The sequence below is a fragment of the Ochlerotatus camptorhynchus genome, unplaced genomic scaffold (genome assembly GCF_037179485.1).
Source record: "Ochlerotatus camptorhynchus isolate MF236.1 unplaced genomic scaffold, CSIRO-AGI_Acam_v1.1 ptg000094l, whole genome shotgun sequence".
Taxonomy (NCBI): Eukaryota; Metazoa; Arthropoda; class Insecta; order Diptera; family Culicidae; genus Ochlerotatus; species Ochlerotatus camptorhynchus.
In genome coordinates this window covers 5,987,986-6,015,867 of record NW_027040584.1, presented here as the reverse complement: position 1 = coordinate 6,015,867, position 27,882 = coordinate 5,987,986, and the positions used below count along the sequence as shown (strand labels likewise).

The 27,882-nt window shown below is 43.5% G+C and overlaps 1 protein-coding gene across 1 annotated transcript; it reads left to right on the top strand.

Annotated features, from left to right (window-relative positions):
- The first annotated feature begins 230 nt into the window (after positions 1 to 230).
- Positions 231 to 27,882, top strand: LOC135698791 (uncharacterized). Its single transcript, XM_065218925.1, has 5 exons — positions 231 to 373; positions 430 to 1,009; positions 11,668 to 11,931; positions 26,145 to 26,867; positions 27,337 to 27,882. The coding sequence occupies exons 1-5, from the start codon at positions 231 to 233 to the stop codon at positions 27,823 to 27,825; spliced, it is 2,199 nt and encodes a 732-aa protein (XP_065074997.1). The 3' UTR covers positions 27,826 to 27,882.

The window sequence follows — 27,882 nt, the reverse complement described above, 5'->3', positions numbered from 1 at the left end:
TTGAACAGCTGAACGTCCATGCCTGTGAGGAGATGAGTAACAGCAATCTACACGATTCAATGCGAAAGTTCTTCGCTGTTGAGGATGCCGTTTTGACGAAGCAGCTCGAATCCGAGGAGAACAAGCGAGCACGCAGCATCCTAGAAGCAACAACGATACGGAGAGGAACTCGTATGGAAGCGGGTTTGCTCTGGCGTAAGGACAACGTAAACTTCCCGGACAGCTTTTAAATGGCGGTAAGCAGGTTGAGAGGTTTGGAGAAACGGTTGGCCAAAGATCCCGAGCTGCGCAGAACAGTGAACGAGCAAATCGAGAGCTATGAACAGAAGCAGTACGTCTGTAAGGTGTCGTCGGAAGAGCTGGAGAACACGAAGTCTGGTTCCTTCCGTTAGGGATGGTTACGAATCCTAAGAAACCGAACAAAATCAGAATGGTGTGGGATGCTGCTGCTGCAAAGGCCGGTGGTGTTTCATTTAACGACAAGCTGCTCAAGGGTCCGAATCTTCTCGTATCACTCGTGGAAGTTTTGCTACGATTCAGGGAAGGCAAGATTGCGGTGTGCTCCGATATCCGTGAAATGTTCCTGAGAATCCTGATTAGGGAGGCAGACAAGTGGTCGCAGTGTTTCTTATGGCGTAGCAGTCCAGAGGATGAAGTGCAGGTCTACGTGATCAACGTAGCGATGTTCGGGGCAACCAGCTCTCCGTGCACGGTGCAATTCGTAAAGAACAAAAACGCTCTCGACTACGCGGAACTATATCCCAGAGCAGTAAACGCGATCATCAACAACCACTACGTGGATGACTTCCTCGACAGTGTCAACTCGGTGGAGGAAGCAGTACAGCTTGTCGAACAAGTGCAGCTCATCCACGCAGCAGCAGGCTTCAAATTCGGCAAAATACTGTCTAACTCGCAGGATGTGCTCGAGCGTCTAGGGGAGACTGGATCGTCAGCTTGCAAGTCGCTGAACCTAGATAGGGATGAAGTCTACGAGCGCGTCTTAGGAGTGGTGCGCCTTTAAAAGATCTAAAAGATATTGCAAGACATCTTTGCTGAGAAATTTGAAATAAGAAAACTAGAGCAAAACAACTGTTTTTTTTTTTAGAGACACCCTTAATCAATTCAAGAAAATAGCGCTAAATCAGTCAATTTAAGAGATACAAAAAAGTTCTAGTGTACAAAGTTGCTTGAAATAGCTAGGGGAAATGCAGGTAATGTCGGCCTAAGTGTCCCTAATTTGGGCCCATACATAAATTCAGCAATCAACTAAATTTTCAATAGCAACCAAAAATATCCATTAGTAACGTCCCAATAACGCGTTCATCTAGATAAAATTGATAAATAGCAGACTTTTAGCGATGGGCCCAAATTAGGGACATGTAGGCCGACATTACCTACATTTCCCCTATAACTTTGCCGAAAAATGTATACCTTAATTACTTCAAACAAAAAAGTTAGATTGTTGATTTCAATGTTAATAAGAACCACCCTAGAATTCATTGTCATAAAAATGAGGGCCGAACTATAAGGAACAACTTTGTAGAATACTTTTTTTTGTCTAAAATTTCAATTTCAGGAATAAAATCAGTCTCAAATGTTGTAAAGACAGTTCCACAATGCGAGGATCTGTTGTGGATTTATTTGTCAGCGTTTGACCCTACTATTTCAGACGATGAAATTGCGAGTCTATACCTTTCCACACTTAGCTTTGTTACTTTCAAAGTTGGTGTGAGCAAGGATCTCAGGGACGTGGCCTTAGCAAAAGAGACATGGCCTGAAAAAGTGTACTTCCGTGAATTTGAGAACAACTCAAAAAACCGTCGAGTCATTCGGATCGGTGCGAAGCCTCCTGCAGACACCGGTGGCCAATAGGATTGGAACCAATAGAACTCTCCGCTGATCATCTCTTTCGCCGAAGTCAACCCAGAACGCCTGCCTATAGCATCATGGAAGTCCCTAGTCCTCCCGACCCAGGCAGGCTTGCTGTTAGTTCCTGCCTTCACAGTCGTTCTGAACCTGTGGTCGAGGAAGGTGTCGGAGTCTTCCAAAATCCTCTCACAGGCAAGTATCTCGCTTGTAACAGCATTTCGTTTGTTGATCGTTCTTTGGCTATTACAATTTCGCTCAAAAACTATCGAAAACGAGTTTCTCGATTCCGAATCAAACATCGGTACGCTTCAACTGGAACATTTGGAAGCAAATTATCCTTCAGACTCAGTCGAGCTTGCCGTTAGCTCCCACCGTATTAGTCGTCCCGGCCCTCAGGTCATAAGTGGAGACGGGGTTCTCCTACCTGTGATATCAGAACCGGAAACCAACAACAGATACTCCTTCGATTACTTCTGCAAATTGATCACCTTCATCCCTGGACGCACCAGCTTGAGAACTTCGGAAGCCTCTGATCCCCCCATCACAGTCGTGCCTCTCCTGCCAGCGTTCAGCAGCCGTCCCGGCCCTGTGTTTGGATCTGGTGAAGGAGTCTTCCAATTCGCTACTTCAGGCAAGTACGCTCTCAGTAACAGCAATTATGTACCTGATACGTCCGTCGTTCTAGCCAGCCACTTCATGCTCAGCTCTCTCCATATGAAGCAATTGGTCCAGCACCGGGAAGCACTCCTGCTAGCTTTATGGAAGCCCCTAATCCTCTCAGTATAGTCGAGTCCCTCCCGTCAGCGCTCAGCAGCCATCCCGGACCTGTGTATTAGAATGGAGAAGGGGTCTTCCAAACCGTCATCGCAGAACATCTTTATGAAGCCGGATCGAACTTCAACAATGAACTCCTTCGTGATTGACCCAAGTTGGACACCGGGACGCACGCCTGCCATGTGTGTTACGGAAGCCTCTAATTCATCCATCACAGTCGAGTTATTCCTGCCAGCGACCTCCAGTCGTCCCTGTCCTGTGTTTGGATTTGATGAAGGGGTCTTCCAAAACCCTATCTCAGGCAAGTACGACATTATTTCGAACAATCCACTTCTTGATATGTATTATGCCTACAGCCGATCATTTCCGATAAAAGCACAACCTGCTTTATTCAACTCGACACTCGGACGCACACTTGCAACTAGCCTTGTGGAAGCCCCGGATCCTATCATCGCAGTCGAGCCTATGCTGCCAGCGTTCAACAGTTGTCCCAGCCCTGCGTTTGAGTTAGGAGAGGGGGTCTTCCAAACTCCAACTGTAAGCAAGTACAATCATCAAGCAACAACTGCTCTGTCTGAAAAATTCTTGGTTTCCAGAGTGCCATTGTATATGTCTGCTCCACGACAATTGTGGTCTGAAGATGACATTAACAGTATACCAGCTCCACCATACTAGAAGCCGAGATGCTCCACAGAAAATTCACCGGAGGAAGCATCCAGATCCTCTGATCTAGTCCTGCCGAAGATTGACGACTTACACCATTATGATGAATCAATTTCTGTTTGTTTACTGGGACGCACTGCCGTTGGCATCATGGAAGCCCCCGAGCCCCCCGCCACAGTCGAGCCATTCCCGTTAGCGACCTACAGGCGTCCCGGCCCTGTGTGCGGGTCTGGTGAAGGAGTCTTCCAACCACTCGTTTACGGCAAGTATGAACTCGTCCATGTGAATTCAACTGTTGATCCGCCACTTGGTTTTCAGTTCATCTTCGCTTATGGCCACCACTTTGAGCCTTTCTACGCCAGGTGATCTTTCGCTGCCTGATAGTTCACCGTTCTCTCGTTCGGATCCTGGACAAGTTACCATTGACACGGCTCGCACCGAACCTTCTAGCAGTTTACGGGTCTACTATCAGAACACCAGGGGGCTCATGACTAAATTGGACGATGTTTATCTGGCTGCGCTTGACAGGGAATATGACGTTTATGTATTCACGGAAACTTGGCTTGGGATGATCAATTCAGTGCAACTGTTTGGTGACTCTTTTACTGTCTACAGATTAGACCGTAATTCATCCGTTTCCAGATCCGATTGCATCTTCAACTACTCCTGCCAGCCGCTTGCTTGTTGACGGCACGGCTTTTCATGGACTGAGCCAGATAAACCTTGTTCCCAATTTCCAGTCTCGTTTTCTTGACTTGATTTTTTATAAGCGAAAGTGCACTTCTGGACTGTGTCGTCGCTGAAGCGCCTGACGTCATCGTTCCTCTTGACAATTTCCACCCTGCTTTGGATATATCTGTCGCGAACGGATCTCAAATTCGTTTTGATGAAACCATGACTGCCACTCGGCTCAATTTCCGGAAGACCGATTTCCGTTTGCTGAGGGGTTCCTTGTCCCGGATCGACTGGAACGTGTTGAATGACCTTGATATCGATACAGCAGCCGCTCGCTATAATAGCCTTTTGCGCGACTGTGTTTGTGCTTCAGTACCGAAGTGCCTACCTCCAAGAAAACCGCCTTGGTCTAACGCTACTCTCCGCAACCTGAAACGAGTGCGATCTAGAGGTCTCCGTGCTCTCACTCATCGACGATGTACCCTTACCAAGCGAAATTTTTCAATTTCCAGCAATGATTACCGCCACTACAACAAGCTTCTTTACAAGAGGTATGTAATTCGTACTCAACATAATCTGCAATGCCACCCCAAGGGATTCTGATCGTTTGTGAATACGAAGAGGAAGGAAACTGGGCTGCCGTCAAAAATGTTTCTCGGCAATGACGTAGCATTGACAACTGAGGACAAATGCAGCCTATTTGCTAGGCACTTCTTAAGCGTCTTCTCGAATGATCGAACCGTAGATGTACAAATGGTTCTCTCTGTGATGAGTAAAACCAAATCATCATTTTCACAAGGTCCGAGTGTTAAAGGGTGATACGGTCAAAATTTGGTCAATATCAACTTGACGTATTTCTTTCAATTTTGCATTTAAAAACCTGAACACCCCTCATTTTGAAGGTGTGTGTGTGTAGAATGTTGCTCCTATTTTGATTTTGGAATTCACTCTTCAGTTGTCAAAATGCCGTCCAAGCAAGAAGAGCAGCGTATCAAAATTTTGCTCGCGCATCGCGAAAATCCGAGCTACTCGCACGCAAAGTTGGCAAAATCGCTAAAAGTTGGCAAATCAACCGTTACAAATGTAATTAAAGTGTTTGGGGAACGTTTGTCGACAGCCAGGAAGTCTGGATCGGGGGGAAGTCGAAAACCGGAAGCCGCTGAGACGACAAAGAGAGTTGCCGGTAGTTTCAAGCGAAACCCTAACCTCTCTCTCCGAGATGCCGCAAATAAGCTGGGTGTATCGTCTACAACCGTGCATCGAGCCAAAAAACGAGCCGGACTATCGACTTACAAGAAGGTAGTGACTCCAAATCGCGATGATAAACAAAATACGACGACCAAAGCGCGATCCCGGAGGCTGTACACGACGATGCTGACGAAGTTTGACTGCGTGGTAATGGACGACGAAACCTACGTCAAAGCCGACTACAAGCAGCTTCCGGGACAGGAGTTTTATACGGCAAAAGGAAGGGGAAAGGTAGCAGATGTTTTCAAGCACATGATACTGTCAAAGTTCGCAAAGAAATATCTGGTTTGGCAAGCCATATGTACCTGTGGCTTGAAAAGCAGCATTTTCATAGCTTCCGGGACTGTCAACCAAGAAATTTACGTGAAAGAGTGTTTGAATAAACGTCTGCTGCCTTTCCTGAAGAAACACGGTTGTTCCGTACTGTTTTGACCGGATTTGGCATCTTGCCATTACGGTAAAAAGGCCATGGAGTGGTACGCCGCCAACAACGTGCAGGTGGTTCCCAAGGACAAGAACCCTCCCAACACGCCAGAGCTCCGCCCAATTGAGAAATACTGGGCTATTGTCAAGCGGAACCTAAAGAAGACCAAAAAAACTGCTAAGGGCGAGCAGCAGTTCAAGGCAAACTGGCTTTCTGCGGCGAAGAAGGTGGACAAGGTGGCTGTACAAAATCTGATGGCAGGGGTCAAGCGTAAGGCCCGGCAATTCGGATTTGGAAAAGCGGAAGCCTAACTGAATATTTTTCCTGAATTTTATACTAATTGAACTTGAAAAAGAAATTTAATTTGATTTTTTAAATAAACGATTTCACCGATTTACACGCGTTTTCCCTTGACCAAGTTTTGACCGTATCACCCTTTAGTCGTTCGAGGCTATGCTGTTTAGAACCTTCTTGAAATCTTTAATGATTGGTGTGAACGTAATTTTATGGTCCTGTGCGTCTCAAAGTGCTGCGTAATTAGTTTCCGTCGAACTAGGACTGCCGTTTTGTTTGATTATAACGGTGCTGGGACGTTAAAGACCTCGGTGTCATGTTGGATGAAAAGCTCACATACACTCACCACTTCTCAACCACGATCGACAAAGCTAATCGTCAGCTTGGATTCATGTTCAAGATATCTAAGGAATTTCGTGATCCTCTGTGTTTTAAAGCCCTTTATTGTTCATTGGTACTCTCACTACTGGAATTCGCGTGTGTTGTCTGGAATCCCTACCAAGCAGTATGGAGTGGACGATTCGAAGCTGTTCAACGCAAATTCGTCAGATACGCACTGTGCTATGTTCCATGGAGTGACCCGCTGAATTTATCACCGTATGCTGACCGCTGTCGTTTACTGGGTTTGGATACTCTTGCTAAGCGACGAAACATATCGCAGGTCGGCTTCGTTGCTAAAGTTTTGCTCGCTGTTCCTGAGTTACTGGCCAAAATTAATCTGTATGCTCCTGCCCGAACACTCCGTCCGAGAACCTTGCTACATGAAGTAGTACATGCAACCAACTATGCTGCAAAAAGTTCCTTTGTCGCCATGATTCATCAATTCAACGAAGCCTCTAACCTATTTGACTTTGACATCAATGCCTCCAGGTTTCGTCATCGTTTGCTGTCAGCCATTTTTTTTTATTTTTAATTAGTGACTACATTTAGATTTAAGTGTTTCATTGAGACTATCAAGTCAGATGGACTATAATAATAATAATAATAAATAAATAAATAAATTAAACGTATAATTCCACGTGCATTCTGAACCACTGTGCAATGGACCAGCAGATGGAAATGAGATGAAAATGGTTATGACCAAAAATGCATTAAAATTTGAATTTCCTAATACAATTTAATGAAGATTATGGTAAAAAAAAATAGAAAAATATCTGTTATTTTTTATCAAATTTTGTCCGCACTCGCCCCACTGTGCTGCGATGATACGCCTCTGCACGCAGGAAATGCATCATTTTATGCGAAGGCAGTAGGATATAAGGTTGGGGTAGGGATGGTCTCATATACGCACGCAGAAACCGATCGAAGTGAGTTTCGCCGTCATTCCCGGAATGATGGCCTATAAACGTGGTATATGGCTCGTTACGAACACATGGTGGCGTGGCACCCAAGGCTGGCTGCATTGGCGTTGGGATTAAGATCCCTCAAAAGCTCGGAACGTGATACAGCAGGTCAGCGCGTGGTGTCGAGTGAGTTGAATTACTTGATGGTTTATGTTCGAGGATGTGTTTGTTTAAGTAAGCCAATATAAACATCCAGACTGGAAGAAGTTGATACATCTATGCGAGAATGGGCATTTTTTCAATTCCTGTTCAATGGATCGTATGAATTAAAGAGTTTACAAAACTTACCCCATTCGGAAGCACGGGAGCGTTTGCTCTCTTTATTCATCCGGTCCAATGCGTTTGAAAAGTAACATTTCGTGCAAAACATAATCGATCGAGCGAACAAATCAGTACTGGCAGCTGAGAGAATGATGCCCCCACCCTAGGCTCGTTCAAGAAAGGAAAACCCGCTGCCCGTACTTCTTGTACCGGTGCCGGATAATCTTATTTCCATGCCTGTCAGAACTAATCCCATACAGAGGTTGCTTTTCTCATTGCTCCAATGCGCTCCAATCGCTTGTTTTGCTTGCTCACACGTTGCTAGATTTGGCCTGTTGGCTTTCAGAATATGGTTGTTGCCATCCATGTCCGAAACCAGCAGAATTAAGCCCCATTGAAAGAAATGCTTTCGAATTTATTTACGTCTTGCACATCGGATTTTTTAGGCTACCTAACATTCGAAGCCTCCCTGAGCTTAGTCGGTAAAGGGTGCAGACCATGCTAGTGATGGCTGGGTTCGATTCCCGGTTCGGTCCGGGAATTTTTCGGGAGCATGATTGTACTAATTATACTACACAATTATACTAATGCAAAAATGGTACGGGCTTCGAAAGCTCTCAATTAACAACTGTGGAACTCCCAGTCGGGTCGTAATAAAGCCAAAGAAGAAGAAAAAGAAAATTCCAAGCAATATCGAAGTCCGTAACGTGCAGAGTATTTTTAAACTTCATCTAAGTTTTATATGCTCGATAACGAAAGCAAAAAGTCACCGACATCACCTCGGGTGGCAATTGGCAAGATTGATGATTTATTTATTCGCACAGTCCCACAGCGTATTTCGTTTTCCATCTTTCATCTTGTCGTTTTCCAAACGACAGGCACACAGTAGCTCACCTTTTGATGTTCTTCATGTGAAGCTCGAAGAGGTGTAAAAATGTCAGTTCATAAAATTATGGCCAAGACGGCGGCGGCGGCGACGCAATCAGGACTTTCCAAGAATGATTCAAGGCAATGTGCGGAAAGGATCTTCTGAATCAAGCTGCTTTGGCTTTGAACGGCTTTTTTCTCTCTCTCTCTCTCTCTCTCTCTCTCTCTGCTTTTGCCGTCTGTGTCGCTCTAATTGGACTTCCGGATGCCTAAGTTTCTTCTGACTCTGATTGAGGTCGGAAAAGGCTGATAAGGTGATAAACTTGTTTCGTACCTTGAGTGGAAGAATTGTTGGTGTTTTTACTTTGGAAAGAAAAACTGAAGTGGAAGAGTTTTAGGTTGATATTTAACGCTTCTGAAGTTGATCAAATGAGCAACATGTTTGCGAATTTTATGAATTCAGGTGATAAGGCCGGAGAAAATCATAATTTTACTTTTTTAAGTCATGAGAGGGAAATAAACAAAATTATGAGTAATTTGACTGTATGGGAAATGAGCTGTATGGGAAAAATTTCGTGCTCTTATACAATTTGCTACACGTTTGATCGCTTGTTCACAAACTGTATCAAGATTTATTGGAACTTATACACTCCCGACCATAAGCTTAAGGACACCCCCAAAAAACATGACAAATTGGTCATGTTCATATCTCTGTCATGTTACGTCCAACTTTCGTTCTCTTTAGATAATTTGAAAGGTATTGAATGGAACTTTCCTCGTAGGCAAATTGTTCAAAATAATTTTCAAATTTTGTGTGCTAAAAGTCCACCCAAAGTTACAATATTTTCTCAGAATTGGGTTGGCCAAATTTTGAAATAAAAGTAGCATTAGAACACTTATGCAATACCATTCAAACCATTCAAATAACCTTTGGAGATCGAAAATTGAACGTTAAATGAGTGATCATTGAACAAAACATATTTTCATGGTTTTTTGGGGGTGTCCTTAAACTTATGATCGGTAGTGTATATGTAAGGAAAACACATGGATTAACGATTTTTTCTGTATTTATTGAAAGGATTGCCAAAACGGGGGCGACCCCGGTGTAGTGGTTAGCATCCATACCTCTCACGACAAAGTCACGAGTTCAAATCTCACCCCCGGACAAGTCACGAATGACTCAAGAGCGTCAAAGTGACTATAACAAAAAAAAAACAGTTCAGTATATGAGAAAATATGGTTATTAATTCACTTGACCGAATTATCACATAGCGGTCGTAAAAACACTCGTTGATTTCACGGTAGACCACAGCTCACTGATGCGTTCAGCTTGAAATACGTTCTACAACTCGGTCACCCTGCGAAGGTTCTGGTCCCCAGACCTGATACAACTTCAGATGACTCGCTGCCGTCGATGTCTTTTCGTCGGACCTTCTCCGCTGACCTTCTCTACATCGTATCGATTGTTGGACTTGACGTTGGTAATCTTGCACTGCCCGAGGTATTCGGCCGCATACATCTTGCCTGAACCAAACTGCATTCGCTTGATTGCAACGAAATCACCGGTTTGATAGGTAGGTGCCAGCCGTGCACGTAAATTGTACGCTCGTTGTTGATCACGCTGTGCCTTCTCGATTGCTGTTCTGGCTTTTGCTCTGATATCGCTCCATTGGTCGTCAAACTGTGCCACTCGAATCTCTTCTCATAGCTCACATAAACGTACGTCACCTTCGTGGCGCATCTGTACCCCAAACATAGCTTCAAACGGGAACACAGTCGTGCTTTGGTGTCGTCACTCTCGAAATAATCATCGAAAGTTTGAGTCTTCAACAGCTTGGTTATCGCTTTTAATTTTTCATCATTTCATTCTGAGCACTTCTAATCATTTCAACAATTGGATCACCCGATGGTGCTCGACTCGGCACGTCTACGTGCTTCATCCTGGTTCCAGCTCGATGTTCCACAGTATCGGAAAACTCCTCCAAAAGCACCACACGGGCTCCCAACTAGAGATGGACAAAACAGCTCATCTGGTTGAGTGGATCAAACCTATCCAGCTCACTAAAGGGAGTCGATTCTTTTGAACAGCTTTTCAGCTCACATTGAGCTGAATCGTGAAGAATCGAGAGAGTTGTCATCCTAAACAGCTCCCAGTGAATAATTCGAGTCGATGATTCGGATCCGGAGCTGAGCTGATAAGCTGGAGAGCTGCATTTCGATTTTCGGTTATTTGCTTTTGTGCGGATCTTCCGCTCCCCGAGAGAATGATGAGAGGAGAGGTGAGAGCACATATGCTGGAGGTACAACATCAGCAATAAGAGCCGGACACATAAATAAATTGGAAAATACCAGTAGAAAATTAACATCGAAAATTAACAGCACATGTACATATGTATCTCTCTTCCAAGCAGACTTGTGATATCAGTTCCTAAAAAATGAACCGCGGGTCATCAGCTCACTTTAGAGAATCGGGTCTATAGAACAACTCAGGAGCGGATTGCCCATCTCTACTCCCAGCTGCTTCGCCTTTAAAGTGTGTTGAAACGCCGCACAATCCGTCACGATTTTGAACGGAACTCCTAACAAGTAAACACGAAACCTCTCTACGGCTCTTATCACTGCCAACACTTCCAAGTGGTATGCACTGTAATTCTTCTCCAGATTTGACGTTTGCTGGCTCATATAGTACACTGGAAGCAAATTGCCATCATCACTTTTCTTGAAGGAGCACTGCACCGTAACCTTCTTTCGAGGCACAGTGTGCACCTTTGTCTCGGCATTAGGGTAATATATCTGCAACACGGGATCAGACCAGTGGCATCGCGTAACCTCACTTTTTACCTGTTCAACAACTTTGAAAACGTTATTTAGAGTCATGTTTACATTCAAATCAGTTTCAAAAGGCATTGGGTCTTCTAGTTTCACGGATTTGTATCCATTGAAACCAATATTGTTTTGTTTGTTTACGTTTTGAGAGTTGTTGAACAGGTAGATTGAGGTTAGGGCGACGCCACTGGATCAGACACTAACCACTGTTTCAGCGATTCGAAACTCGGTCGCTGAGGATCCCCGAACTCATATCGTGCATCCTTCGATCATTGTGTACCCCGGAATGAACTTACGGAAGTAGCTCGTAAGTTCCAAGAAACCCTGTACCTCTATCACATTAGAAGGCTCACGGTAGTCTTGTACTGCCCGGATCTTTGTAGAAGATAAACGGTAACTGCTATTACTAATCACAAATCCCAGATAGTCCACTTCATTTTTGAGCAAGGTGAGGAACTCGCACTCGGTTCGCACTCGCTCAATCACGAGAATCTGTGGGGCGCCCTGAGACGCAAGCGAGTCCCAGATAAATTCGTCAACCTCATCGAAGCGTATCAGTATCAGGCGTTCACGTGCAGAGTTCTGCATAACGAAGCCTTGTCCGACCCTATCCGGGTACTCGGTGGTGTGAGACAAGAATGTATACTATCACCGCTACTGTTCCTCATCGTAATCGACGAGATCATGGTGGGTGAAATTGACCGTGTACCGAACCGTGGGCTGCTTTGGCAGCCTATCACCATGGAGCATCTCAGCGACTTCGTCAACAAAAATCATATCGTTGGATGTCAACACGGGCAACCCTTTAAAACTTTACGATAGTGGAGAAGGCCGAAAGTTTCCAATATCTTGGCAGTCAAATAGCGTCGGACGGCGGAATCAAGAGCGACATAGGTGCACGAATCAAGAAGGCTAGGGCTACCTTTGCGCAACTGGTGTAGATCAACTACCAAGTGAACTATTAAAATACGGTGGTAAAGCAGTGGCTAGAGCGCTGCACTGGGTAATTGCCAAGATTTGGGAGGAGGACATATTACCGGAGGAGTGGATGGAAGGTGTCGTATGTCCAATCTACAAAAAGGGCGACAAGTTGGATTACTGCAACTTCTACTCTTGCAAATTCTATGCCGCCGCCTGTCACCATTTGCAACAGAGTTCGTGGGGCAATACCAGGCGGGATTCATGGGTGCCCACGCTGCCAAGGACTAAATTTTCGTGATTCGGCAGGTTCTGCAGAAATGCCGTGAATTCAACGTGCCAACGCATCACTTGTTCGTCGATTTCAAATCCGCATACGACACAAATCGATCGAGATCAGCTATGGCAGATTATGCACGAGTACGGATTTCCGGATAAACTGACGCGATTGGTCAAGGCGACGATGTGTCGAGTGATGTGCGTTGTTCGAGTATCGGGACACTCTCGAGTCCCTTTGAATCTCGAAGGGGGTTACGGCAAGGTGATGGACTTTCGTGTCTGCTATTCAACATCACGTTAGAAGGTGTGATCAGAAGAGCTGGGATAGACACGAGTGGCACGATCTTCAGGTAGTCCATCCAGCTTCTTGGCTTCGCCGATGACATCGACATTATGGCACGGAACTTTGAGACGATGGCGGAAACGTGCATCAGACTGAAGGCCGAAGCTAGGCGGATTGGACTTGCCATCAACGCATCAAAGACAAAATACATGAAAGCAAGAGGTTCTAGGGAAGACAATGTTAGCCTCCCACCCCGAGTTCAGATTGACGGTGACGAAATCGAGGTGGTCGATGAGTTCGTGTATTTGGGCTCACTGGTGACCGCCGAAAATGATACCAGCAGAGAAATTCAAAGACGCATTATGGCAGGGAATCGTGCCTACTTTGGACTCCGGAGGACGCTCCGGTCGAATAAAATTCGCCGCCGCACGAAGTTGACTGTCTACAAGACGCTGATTAGACCGGTGGTCCTTTACGGCCACGAGACCTGAACTATGCTCGTGGAGGACCAACGCGCCCTTGGTGTTTTCGAACGGAAGGTGTTGCGTACCATCTACGGTGGAGTGCAGATGGATGACGGAACGTGGAGGAGGCGAATGAACCACGAATTGCACCAGCTGCTGGGAGAACCATCCATCGTCCACATTGCAAAAATTGGGCGACTACGGTGGGCTGGGCACGTCGTAAGAATGTCGCACGACGACCCAGTGAAAATGGTTCTAGAAAGCGACCCAACAGGAACAAGAAGAAGAGGCGCGCAGCGGGCCAGGTGGGTCGACTAGATAGAAGGTGACCTGCGGACCCTTCGCAGACTACGAGGCTGGCGAACTGTGGCCATGGATCGAGTAGAGTGGAGACGACTTCTTCGGACAGCAGAGGACAACAAGGCCTTAGCCTGATTGGTAAGGTAAGTAAAGATTGGATTCACTCAGTCTATTTGTACTACTCCAAGACTGAATAAAATTTTCGTCAATTTCCTCATTTTCTAGCTGATTTTTTAGGTTTTCTACAGGAAACCATGAGTAAAATTTACTAATCGCTGAGTTCCTGCACTTTTGGCGATTATGAGTGAACTAAACTCAAATTTGGGTCCTTTTCATTCGCCGTGTACGCAAAAGGAAAAGAGCCATAGTGTCGCTACTTGATAGCAAACTACTCATAATGGGAGGAGTCTTTGTAGCTTTTATACCACTTGGTTGCACATCATTCTGCTTTAACCTGAAAAGATATACAAGAGCCCTGCTGTATGGCATTAGCTCATTTTCGCTTCGGACGGCGTGGTGAGCAGCAATAGCAGCAGTAGGAAGGTGGTGGCTAGTCCACTTTTTCACACCCAACAAGCAACAATTGACTGGTCGTGGCAAAGGAGGAAAAGGTCTGGTAAAGGAGGTGCCAACCGTCATCGCAAAGTTCTTCAAGATAACCACCGTCCGTCGTCTGGCTCGCCGTGGCGGTGTCAAACGTATCTATACGGTCTGATCTACGAGGTGTGCTGAAAATGTTCCTGGAAAATGAGGTCCGATGTGCTGTCACCTACACTAAACACGCCAATCGTAAGTGGCCATGGATGTCCTCTACAATAAAACGGCTCTTTTCAGGGCCATCAAGCTTATATCAGTAATGAGTTGGAATAGAATTTATCTGTGCCTGTTTGTCCATATTCAGAAGCACAAGCCCCCAACGACCACACAAAATGCTTGGAATGCACGAAATGCACACAAAACTTAGAAGCAGGGGTGCAAGTGATTTTGATTGATTCTCTTAATCAACTTTCTCTTTGAAAAAAATTACTACAAATTTGGTCCGCCTACAATTCAAAAACGGAAAGAGTTGAGATAATAGATAATTGATCAATTAAAAGAACTAAATGCTCTTCACATGTATTCCGTCTACTAGCGGTCCTACGTCAAGCTTCCGTTCGTGCCCCTAGGCACAGACCCTTCTACTTTTTCTATGGGGGCAGTTCTAGAGTGTTTGGGGGGTTCAGAACTTTCGGAAAGAAATCGACATCATTATACCACTCTAGCACGTCCTTCGTGTAGTGGCATGAAGCCAAATCCGGCCAGAAGATCGTCGGACCGTCGTGAGCCTTCAGAAGAGGGAGAAGCCGCTTTTGGACACACTCTTCCAAATACACCTGCCGATTCATGGTACTTGCGGTAACGAAAGATGTAGTCCGCTTTCCGCAAGTACAAATTAAGAACTTCTTGGCAAACTTCGACATCTTCTGTGTCCGGAGGTTCTCGGGAACATCACACTTATCCTTGGCAGTCACATACAGGTTTCCTGGAATATGGTTGAAGTCCGCCTTTATATATGTCTTCTCATCCATTATGCAGCAGTGTGGTTTCGTTAACTTCTGGTCGTACAGCTTCCGGAAACGGCTTTTTGCGACCGTATTCTGTTTATCGTTACCAGATGAAATCAACTCACATGGTGTAAACAATGCATATTAAACTATGTCTACGCAAAATTACAATTGATTTTAACTTACGGATCAAAAGTTAGAGCAATTTGAGTGTGTGCGGATTTTAAACGGTACACCCTTTAATTTAATACATGCAGCTAAATAAATTCTTAAAAGGTAGAGAAATATGCAAATAGATCCCTCGCACAGTGGGACGAAATCAAAAAAAGTAGGACATGGTTATTTGCTATGAAACTATTGAGTGTACCTTTTTGATGTCTTCTAGAATGTTTCTTTATTTTTTAAGTACTTTATTTTAGTAGTGACAATTTTTGGTTAAGGAGGGTATACACTCAGATAAAAAAAATAACTTTTTTAAGTCTTGTTAAAATTGATGAACATCTATGGAAACATTGAAGATGCAGTCTTTTTAAGAAATTTTGTCCAAGGTTTAAAAACGTTTTTCGAAATTAATGCATTGCATTGCATTGAAACTGCCCAACAATATGTGAAGCTATACGGCTGGTATAAAATGCCATCCAGCGTACATCGTGTTCTGATTCACGGCGTAGACATTATAAAAGCTTCTATTCTTCCTGTTGGTACTCTATCAGAAAAACCTCAAGAATACCGAAATAAGGACATCAAAAAACTTTCGAGAACATCGGGCAAGGAAATGTTCACGGTACAGATATGTGCTTTTATATATTTTCTAATCATATTTAAGCTTAATGTTTTTTGTTGTATTCAACAGTGTAGCCACAAATCAAGACATTTTAAGCCGACTGACAGTGTCTTCAGACCCATTGATTTCATCAATGCGAAATATTCCAAGAAGGAAAAGCATTCCATTCAGAGGAGATGCACTGAAGTTTTCGAAAGAACCGAGTATTTTAAAGAACGAGATGCCATGTTCATCCAGCTATGAAAATTGGGAGGAGAACGATCAACTGTAATAAAAGTTGTAACCGAACAAGAATCAAAAGAGTTTGAATCAATGTTTTATCACCTGCTTAATTGCCATTTAATATTGATAGCTAGTGCAAATGTTCATCATAATGATTTCTTCTGTCATAATTAACAGTAAGCAACACGTTTTTTGTCTTCGTGTATGTATATACTTGGAAAAATCTTCATGAAAACAGCAAAACCAACGTAACAAACGTTGAGGTACATTTTATGAAAATTTATTAAGCATCCCCTTGGATCCCCTTATGATTTGTATATGAAACAGTAGGGTATAAGTTGCTGAATAAAATGACATTGTCATTAGCTGCTAATACCTGGTAACCAGCAAGGTACACCCCCCTAAAAGATAGTGTAAAAAATTGTAAAAACTGGCGTAAATCCTTTCAACAAAGAGATAGCGATTTACTGTCTTCTGCAAAAATATGCATTTTTTAAGCACTTACAACTTTGTGGAATATTAAAAAAACAAGAAAATTCAAAGAAACAAGTTATGGTGAAAAAACGTTTTTTAAGGGGTACTACTTCGTCCACTTGAGAGATAGAAAGTTTAAACCTGGGATAAAGTTTCTTAAAAAGACTTCATCTTCAATGTTTCCATAGGTGTTCATCAATTTTAACGAGACATAAAAAAGTTTTTTTTTATCTGAGTGTATACCCTCCTTAACCAAATATTCTCACTACTTAAATAAATTACTTAAAAAATAAAGAAACATTCTACAAGACATCAAAAAGCTACACTCAATAGTTTCATCTCAGAGTGGAGGCGAACCAGCTCCAGGCTGAAAGCCTCCCTAATAAAGATAAATAATAATAATAATAGTTTCATCGCAAATAGCCATGTCCCACTTTTTTTGATTTCGTCCCACTGTGCCTCGCTTAGAAATAATTTAAAATTTGGTTGAAATACGTTTCATGTTTTACAAGTTTTTCATTTTACTATTAATTTAACCACAGTTCTACTGAATGTTTTGTATGCCGAGTAACACAAGTAAAAGTATTTATTTGCTTCAGCCTAATATTTTCAAGCGCGAAAAAAACTAATTCTTTCTCCTGAATATTCCTTTAAACTCCGTTACTGCAACGCGACCACCCGATCAATGTTTGGCCCTTTTTTTTTCAAAAAGTTTAAAGCCGTCCATCCATAGATTCCATCCAAATTCATTCCACATCCGCATAGGAAATCCCCTTCCAATGAGCAACACAAAAGGCTGATTTCAAAAGCACACATCCCTCTTCGCAATGTATTATGTAGCAGATATTGTCCTGCCCCGGTTCCTCTCCCGGCACTGACTGACCACCGGCTTGCTCTTCTTGGGAATGAAACCACATGAGCTCAAACCAGCGCAATATAGGCAAGTCAGCGTAGAACACTTTTTGTGCGCCCTTGCCGGGGCCACTTCAGCGGATATAATGCATTAATAAACCGAACCGAACCAACGACGGACGACGGGTCGTTAGGATTCTCCCCATCATCCCCATGCTGTGAGCAAATATTTTTCCCACTGTGTTGCTGCAGGTAGGTACTACGACGTCGGATTTTACTTGTCCCCTCCACTCAGCCAGTATTCAGCCAGAGATTTTGTCGGGAAAAATATGGACCAAGCAACTTTGAGCAGTGTGAACAGATAATTACGTTGTTAGCATGTATGTATCCTTTTCCTGCACATGGACGAAGCCGAGATAGTTTCCAATGCATCTTTGAGAAGTGCTCTCATGTCCCGACGACCTTTTGTAGCTGCACGTCTGCTGCTTCTTGCAACTGATTATTTGCGCACTACCAAGCGGAAGACGATGATGCACCATCCACACACCGGAAGTTTCCAGGCAGCAGAATGCTTCTCAGTCATGTGAATTGGTAAATGATGAATAGGATTTGCTTGTAGCAGAAAGCGCGGGGGGTTCGGAGGAGCAAAACCCGACTTGGCCGCTTGGCAGGAGGTGTATGATTACAGTTGCTTTTGGCGCTCTGCTTCTTGCGGCATTCGTAATTCGGTGCTCGGTAGGTCGGTGTCGAGGTGTAAGGACTTTGAAGTTCTAGCCGAAGATGGTGGGTGGGTTGTGCGGGGCGGTGCAAGCTTTATAGAGATGCCTGTCGGCCTTAGAATGTGATGCCAAAGTAAGGTGAGATTAGCCGCATATACAACGAATCTTTTTGATGTATAAAATATGTATACTGCACATGATAGCTCGTCTCCGTGTTCCACGTGTTCTCTGGTAGACTTCTGCTGCTGCTTCCGGTGGTAAATAGGAGCCATCGTTACATGGTACACTAACCCACCCACGAGAAGGTGAGGGCAGCAGAGGAGAGCGGTACTTAGAAATTGTGAATCTCTATGCGAGGGTAGTCATTAGACGGTACACTATGGGTTCATGAAGTTCAACCAGTACAGTTTTATACGAAGTGGAAGCGGATGAGCAAGAGCAATGTTTATGACGTGCTTAAAATATCTGCCTGCTGTAACCGTTTGCTGGTTGCAAGAGATTTTCACCGGTGCTAAAAAAGCATTGTGATGGGAATGTTTAATGTTTAATGAACTTTTATAAGAATGCAATGGTGTATGAAAAGATTTCTTGCACGATGGTTTGTACTGGAAAACCATAGCAAGAATACTTTTTAGAATCAATTTAGGCTGGAGCAAATGAAAATGTTTACTACTGTCACACCACATTCAAATTTGGCAGCAGTTCTATGATGTTTTACATACAGACAGCTATAAACCAACATTAAAACTTAAAATGTTTTTTTTTCCTCTGTTTGCGACATAAAACCACTGCGACCAGTAATTTGATCTATTGTAGTATATCCCGTGTCCTTAGTTTAGTGCATGTCGTATTACTCCATCACTATTGAGAAATGATGAAGCATTCGATTTTTTTACAGTTGTCATTCTCGCATTTATCGCAAGGATCCGACTCTAATTGAAAGGTCCCGCTATTTATACCCTTCGAAGTGCTGGAACACCCTCCAAAGGCGCGCTCCTTTGTCAATCAAAATTGGATCTCTTAGCAACAAAAACAAGCAATGACACCGATAATGACCATGCATCAGAACCCTAGTCTTAACCACTTCAAACTAGGGAACAATGAATAGAAGATTTGGAATCACATAGGTGAAGACTAACTCATTTTTTCCTTGTTTCAAGATCATCCTCGGTAGACAAACCCAAGTCTTGTCACTATCAACAAGGCATAAAAAGTAACAAGGACTAAGATGTGTTCCTTTGATTACTGAAAAATCCTGTTCCCCTAGTCTGAAGTAGACAAGACTAGGAATCGGTGGTAGATCTTACATCCCGTAACGTACCACGAAAAGGTGATCTACCCACGTTACGGGGCCCTTAAAATGTTACTTGGGTATGCCTTTGGAAATTGATGGGTAGTGTCCTCTACCAAGCTACTTCTGGTAATATTCCTACATTTTTTCTGAATATACCAACTCTTCATATAATTTTTGGTAACGTTTAAAATTATGAAGAGCTGCAAAGTTATGTATGGAAACTTATCTAATCTAACGAAAATTTGGCGGAACTTGGCTTATGTATCGTAGAGTCAGGATGTTAGAGATACAGTCAATGTTTATTTATCGATGTTCTATATGTAAATATTCCTACCCAGAAAAAGTAGTGTAAATTTCTGTTCAGTATGATGCACATAAATGGAGCGTCACATATCAAGTAAGTTTACATAATATATCATGTAATGTTCTGAGAAATTTCATGTAATGTAGCAAATATTGTACACAAAAGCCCATTGTTGTAAACAACATTGTTTACAAGTTACTCGATTGCGTGATATGAAATAAATAGAATTTTTATCTGTGTTCAAAATCGTGACGGATTGTGTGGCGTTTCCACACACTTTAAAGGCGAAGCATTTGGGAGTAGAGATGGGCAATCCGCTCCTGAGCCGTTCTATAGACCCGATTCTCTAAAGTGAGCTGCAGCTCATCAGCTCACTGATATCACAAGCCTAAACCATTCAATCCATCACTCATAGCGAACTTTTGAAAAAAAGGACCGCGTAAACCAAGACGCGGGCGCAATACAACATGTGCCTACTGATCGATAGCACCAACGGTAAAAGCTAACTTTCAAGCGGCTGTTTGGAAGAGAGAGACATATGTACATGTGCTACACGATGTTAATTTTATTTATGTATCCGGCTCTTGTTGCTGATGTTATTCCACCAGCATATGTGCTCTCACCTCTCCTCTCATCATTCTATGGGGGAGCGGAAGATCCGCACAAAAGCAAATAACCGAAAATCGAAATGCAGCCCTCCAGCTTATCAACTCAGCTCCGGATCCGAATCATCGACTCGAATTATTTCCTGGTAGCTGTTCAGGATGACAACTCTCGGACCCGTCCAGCTCTTCGGATCTTTTTTTTTCTCTCACGATTCTTCACGATTCAGCTCAATGTGAGCTGAAAAGCTGTTCAAAAGAATCGACTCCCTTTAGTGAGCTGGATAGGTTTGATTCACTCAGCCAGATGAGCGGTTTTGTCCACCTTTAGTGCGAACCTAAACCTGACGTAGGTTTTAAAAATAAACGATCAAACTGACGTTTGTCAGAAAACAAACAGAGCCGATCTTGATACTCGATCCAGGTTGGAACTGAATGATAAACAAATTCGCTATAAGCAAGAATCATAACTGGATCTAAAACAAATACATTACTACTTTTCCACAGGAATGAGGTACTACGACCAGGGCTGGCAAATGTCATTTTCAATGAAAGATCTCACGCGATATTTACAGATATACTTCTGTCACTATCATTGGATGAGAAAACGATTTTCTACAAAATCTCATCGAATTTTTCGTCATGACAGAACGTGACAGTGTTGTGATCATCGTAATTACTAACTCATTTAATACTATTAAAGTTACTTGTACCAATGTAGTCACTCTACCGATTACAAACGGTAATTTGCTTAAATTCATCTAAATAAGTAAGAAATGTAGATGTCAACACCGCATAAGAATTATTCTCATGAGTGCTTGATCATTGAAAAATGACAAGAAAGCTAATGATAGGTAGTTTTGTCTCGTGATAGTGAGAGAACCTGAAATTTATCAGCTCTAAATACGACACACAACAGAGAAACGATCCAGATAGCGTGGCCAAAATCTCTAGCACCGCCGGTAGGCATCCTACAAATTATCAGTCGTTGACAAAGTTATTTCTTTTCGAAAGAGCCATCTTTTGACACTCGAATCTTACTTTTGAATGGAGCATCCTACAAGGATGGTTTCTTGGGCAAAGTTGTGCATTTTAAAGTTGTCAAACACATCCAAGACCGCCGACTCACTGAAAGTAAGTTTTAGGCGTACAAAAAAGTAGAAGGGTCTGTGCCTAGGGGCACGAACGGAAGCTTGACCTAGGACCGCTGGTGGACGGAACAAATGTGAACATTTAGTTCTTTTAATTGATCAATCATCAATTATCTTAACTCTCTCCGTTTTTTATTTGTAAGCGTATCAAATTGGTAGTATTTATTTCAAAGAGAAAGTTGATAAAGAGAATCCAAGGGACTGTCAAGTTTCGATTCATCTACCCGACTTTAAAAGGTGTATTTTGAATTTTTTGTTATATATGAATTTTTAAATTTTGTGCATTTTGGTATTAAAGTGTATTCAACTCACCCCTCACAGGATTTCCTTCCGAATTATATGAATGGGGCGGGGCGGAAAGTATCGTTTGTGCAGAATATGTAAAAAAGGAGGGACTTGAGAGATTGAACTCGTGAGAGCTAATTTTCTCACAAATTTGATTTTATTGGCTTTCTGGGGACTGAATATACACCCAAAGCTAATTATTTCCACTTCTCTCAAATTCTATATGGATTTTTAACACTTCCTACCAGCATGTTCTGGAAAATGGTCAGACTATGATTAATCTCACCAATACATTCGGGCCTACAATTCCACACCTTCTATAGACAGGTTGAGCCTTGATAGCTAGCTGCTTGCGGGAACTGATGACCTTGACCAATGTCCAAATAATACTCTTTAACAAATTTTTGGTGGGCTTGAAAAGGACCGTTTTGTAGTGATGGTTGAGTAATTCTGAGCTGGGTGTTCAACACGGATAAGGCTGTCGAGCTGTATGTCATTTGGAGCGAGGGTGACACGCATGGCATAGATGACCGACCCGCAGCGACTCACGAAGAGCTACTGATTCAGATCCATAGTATAGCGGAGCAGCTTCTTCCTCCTTTGATGGTTGCTTACGTGGGCTCTGCAGCTCGCTGCTTGCAGGCAGCCTTTCGTTGTTACTGGAGAACAATTTTCAACGCCACACGCCGAAAGCAGTGCTACTGCTGCTACTGTTGCTACTAATTTCGACGACCGAACACAACCACACAGTGGTGTGGTCGTTGGGAGCGTGTGGTTCTGAGTATGGCGATGAGTGTGTAAAATATTACGCAATTTCATCCTCCCTATTCGCACGCGCCCGAGGATCGAAGGCGAATGCCACTTCGACTTGTTTCGTCTACTTACTACTCTCTGACGACTGTGCTGGGGAAGCAGCATATGTATGAAGGTAATTGGTGGATTTGTTAGTTAATTCAACGCTTTTGGAAAATGCTGGACATTTACCAGTTTTTCAATAGTTTCTTGTTGAAAATCAACATCCGGAAGCATTGCTTAGCGATGCATAGCCATATTTCTGATCGATTGGTGATAAAATTATTGAAATTGGACCAGGGGCAGCTGAGTTATTAACGTTCAAAATCTTTCTTAATTTGTTACATGTTCCATTCTCGGTTTTCACAAAGTGTACCCCGATATAGAAATCAAAGACGTAGTCCTACGTCAAAAAATTCCTCATCAAAATATTGATCACAATTTTTTAACGCTTATCTGAGAAATGTGAGCTTAACACGTAGCATTTTATCAAAATTATTAATGCAGACCTTGATGGATAATTCAATATACATATCTCAACGGGATCAGGAAACATGTCATTGCAACACATCATTAGAATATGTAAAATTTGAATAATAAATTCAAATGAGCATTTTAAAAATGCCTGCTGTTTGCTATTTCACTAAGTCCATTTCGATATCTAGCTAGGTCTACTAACCACTCCAATTAAAAATTCTTGCCTCTTTTTGGCGTTATTTCAGTTATCAATTGAGTTATTTCCATCATTTCGGCAACTCTGCCAGAATCCAAGCGGCAGATGCAGTAGCACTGCACTCGAGCGAAGGTGGAAGTAATGCATAGACAAATGAGCAAATACACAAACCTTTCTTCTGAGATTGTAATCTTGTCTATCAAATCGTTCGAAGCATTCACCTTTGAGCGGCAGATGACGCGATTGTGTCGGTCTCATAGCGGTCGTATGAGAAAATTGAAGAGTAGCCAGTCTTCTTGATATGTTGTCTTCGATATGATTGCTTATATACTGTAAAAATGTCAGTACGCCATTTTTACGGTAAGCTTTCTTAGTAGGCCGAGCGCCACTTATGCGGCAGGGATACGAACTTATCAGAAACCACAAAAGTTGTCTCTTAATAAGCTGGGCAACTTTGGCAAAGACTGCAAACCTATAGAATGCATAGCGACAGTCACTAAACAAAGTACACGGACACATCCCAGAAGATCAATGTGTTGGTCAGACCGGAACAAAACAATCTAAAAATCACCACAACGGATGGATGCAAAAGAGTCAAAAGCTAAAGGAGCGCAACGCTTGATCGCATCTTGGGACTTAGTCTTTGAACAACATTTGATCCGAAGAAAGTGCTTCCGAATCTAGGTCAAACCGAGCGAATAAACGTCGAAAATCGTTGGTTTTAGATTCGCAAAGCCATCGACCAGCTCCAATAAAGTGCAGTTATTGCCAATGCAATGCATTTTACTGCTTCCGAAGTACCCATTACCATCGAATCAGTATCCATTTATAGTGCTGTGTGTCATTCACGCAGCAATTGGCAATCGACAGTAGCTCACTAGCGGTACTAGACTGAACACTTCAACCGGCCACGCCCGATGCGAAACGGGGATTGCTCCTGCAGGAGGTGTGCGGGCTGCCGGTTTTATTTATGGGTTAGTCGCAGGAAGAAATTGAATTAAATTGACGCCCGGTAATGAATGGTTTAATTAGCATCTAAATGGCCGGCTGCCCGCCATTAGTACTGGAGTGCGCGTGGGAATAATATTTAGATGATACTGGCGGCTGGTCATAGATAGGTATCGAGGTGTGTGTGTTTGAATTTTGACTCTATTTGGGCTTATGATGCCTTCGATCGAGATAGTGGCACACACAATGAGAGCGGAAATTTCTCGGGCCAAATGAGGTGATTTGCATTTTGTGGCATTGTTTGTGTTTTGTTCAGCGACTGTTTCCTGTTTTATGTGTTTTAATTTTGCGACTGTCGGAACTGGATTTGGGCGTTGGGTGGTTTGATTTTTGTTGGACTTTTTCTGCAGTCATGAAACTGGTTTAATTGTTTCCGATAAACAATCCAACGGAAACACAACAGTTATTCACACTGAGCATTTCGTTGGTTGATTCAATTAATGCACGCCTTAAAAATCTGTTCATTGAGAACTTCCCGTCATAATTCAAATAAAATACACTTGCCAAAGTATCAGAGCGTATGGTATGGTATTCAAAAGCTTTAGCACCGTTTTCGGTTTGTCGAACAGAACACATCCGCATCGCGCACAATGCACCGCCCCTGGCAAATCCCGATTCGATTTCAAATATTCCAACTAATTACTCGTGACAGACTTCGCATTTTGGCGATAGATTATCACGATGAACTAGTGCAGTTTCGCGCGATTTGGGCAGCTTCCCCACCACCTGCTTGCCACTTGGTACATACAGCAAAGCCTGATCTAATGAGCAAGGGGAATTCTGGGCTTTTTCGGACCGACCAGGTTTCTCATAGGCGTGAATGGTGTTTTTAGCGGGATGCTCGTTGCTCCTTCGTATTAAAGAGTTAAGTGTCGCGTTGCAAACAAACAATCACATCACTTACCGTTGTGAATCTTAATCATATTCACCCTTCCTTCTAGCAAAACTCCTTCCCGTGACAACCGTGGAGATGTAGAGGTAAACTCGGTCCTTATTAACAACGGTGGTTGAACTAACATTCCTTCCCTTCCTCAATGACCGCAAGGACGTGGCCGGCGCCATGCTCAGCTCAATCCAAGCTACATCCGGTTGGTTGATTGTGCATCGCTGTGTGCTAGTTCGAAGGTGTTCTAGATCACTGTAAATGATACTTTGTTTGCCAGCTGCCAGCGTTACAATTCCATTGAACATCACGGATTCTTCCCAAAAGCATGGATTCTGGTGCCCAAGTCGACGCTGTTTATACGCTTAAAGCCGCGCTCGATGGTGTTGACGTTGACCATGGAATATTACTAGCTAGACTGGAAAAAAAATGGGCATGTCTCCTGCTTTTGTCACTTGGTTCAGATCGCGTCTAACTAGTCGCACGCTGTGTATAAAAATTAGATCCGAACAATTTGCGACATTTTCCGACACCACCGGAGTACCCCAAGGAAGCAATCTTGGGCCATTGTTATTCGTTCTATTTATCAATGAAATCGAACTTATGCTGCCACCTGGATACAGAATGTTTTACGCGAACGTTGTCAAGATCTACATGATAATTAGGAATCTACTAGATTGTTTCGAGCTGCAGAGGATGGTAAACTGCTTTGAAATGTGGTGTTCTAGTAATTTCATGACGGTTAGCATTTTTGCAGTATCATTTCGTTCCATCGAAAGATCAAACCGTTTGCTTTTGATTACTACATCGCAGAACAGCCTCTACAACAAGTCAATCAAATACGAGACTTGGGTGTTATGCTAGATAGCGCTCTTACATTTCGAGTACACTATAGCGACGTAATCTCTAGGCAGCTTGGATTCCTATTCATAATTTATGCAGAGTTCTGGGACCCACTCTGCCTACGATCCCTGTATTGCTCGCTGGTACGATCAATTTTGAAGTCTGCCTGGTGCCCGTATTTTGCCAGTTGGATTGCTAGGATCGAATCATTCGGCACATTCGGCAGATCCAGAACCCGTCCATCCGTGAAGGTTTGCTTCTGGATCTGCAATATGTGATCTTGGGAACGCTGGGCAATGATCCCGTCGTGCTGTACGGTCACCTGGACGTTCAGCCAGCGATTCGCGAAGACGGTTGGGACACGGAACCGTTCGTTCTGACCGAGAAAGATGGAAAGCTGTACGGTTGGGGTGCCTGTGACGACAAGGGCCCAGTGTTGGGGTGGATCCATGTAATCGAAGCGTACCAGGCGATTGGAGAGCCTCTGCCGGTGAATTTGAAGTTCGTTTTCGAAGGGATGGATGAATCCGGCCGTAAGGGTTTGGATGCTCTGTTGTTCAAGCGGCAGAATGACTTCCTATTCAATGTGGACTTTGTTTGCATTTCTAACAATTATTGGTTGGGAACGACCAAGCCGTGCATCACCTATGGTTTGAGAAGTATCTGCTACTTTGACGTTGAGGTCGGATGCGCTGGAAAGGATCTGCACAGTGAAGTTTTCGGAGGTACGGTTTACGAGGCCATGAACGATTTGGTGTACTTGCTGGGAACGCTTGCCGATAAGGAGGGAAAGATTCTCATTCCGAATCTCTACAAGGAGGTTGCTCCACTGCACGGTGTTGAGGGTGTCTTTTACGAGCCTGGCCAGAAGACGGTCATCCCGAAGAAGGTTATTCCAAAATGCTCGATCCATATCGTTTCGGATCAGACGCCGGAGCTGGTGGAGAAGTAAGTTACCGAGTACCTGACGACAGAGTTGCGACCCATCACAATCACGATCGTCAAACAGCTGATGGTAGTAACGCTTTGTATATTCCTATCAATGTGCTCGTGGAAGCTCTCTCCATGACCATCCATCAAGTTGACGAAAGAAGTAAAAAGCAACTGGTGAATGTCGTCTTCTGTTGTGATCCATCACCGATCTGGTCATTCCCGACAATCACGACACTCATTTGTGCTTGTTTTGAAGCAGTTGCGTCGCTTGCTTATGTGAGTGTGTTGGTGAGTGAGCCCAACAGCTTCCGTTTAACGTTGCCTGCTTTGTTTGTAACTCACACAGTTGCGCCTGTCGAGACGATCTTGGAATGCGTAGGCATTGTTTTCATTTTCTTCTGTCGTTTCGCTTTCTCTCATGATCGTACTGCAGAAGTCTTCACTGTTTTCGTTGTGCTTTTCATCATCAGCAGTGAGTGTAACGTTTTGCTTGTGAGCAGCGACCATTACTGGTGATTGTTGTTTGCCATGGCTCTAACTCTCACTGCGTGACAAAACGATCGGTCAGCGATAGTCGGTTGATGCGAAGACGAGTGTCACGTGAGTGTCATGATATTTTGCATCACTGCCTGACGATCAAGTGGGCGGAACGTGGCTCTCCGAACAAGTGTGCCGTTCGAATGACTCACAGTGGAAATCCATGGACCGAAGATCCGAATCATCCGCATTATAACGCGGCCAGCGTGTCCACGAAGCATGTCTATAAGGTAGAACCGGATATGACCCGCGAAGGAGGATCCATTCCGGTGACACTGACTCTGCAGCAAACCACCGGCAAGAATGTACTTCTGCTGCCGATGGGTGCTTCGGACGATGGGGCTCACTCGCAGAATGAAAAGATCGATGTTCGCAACTACATCGAGGGGACTAAACTGCTAGGAGCGTACTTGTACGAGGTGGCCAAAATCAAGTGAGGTGACCTGCTCGATTGTTAAATGTGTGGTGGTTCACCGTTAACAGTTATGTTCTAG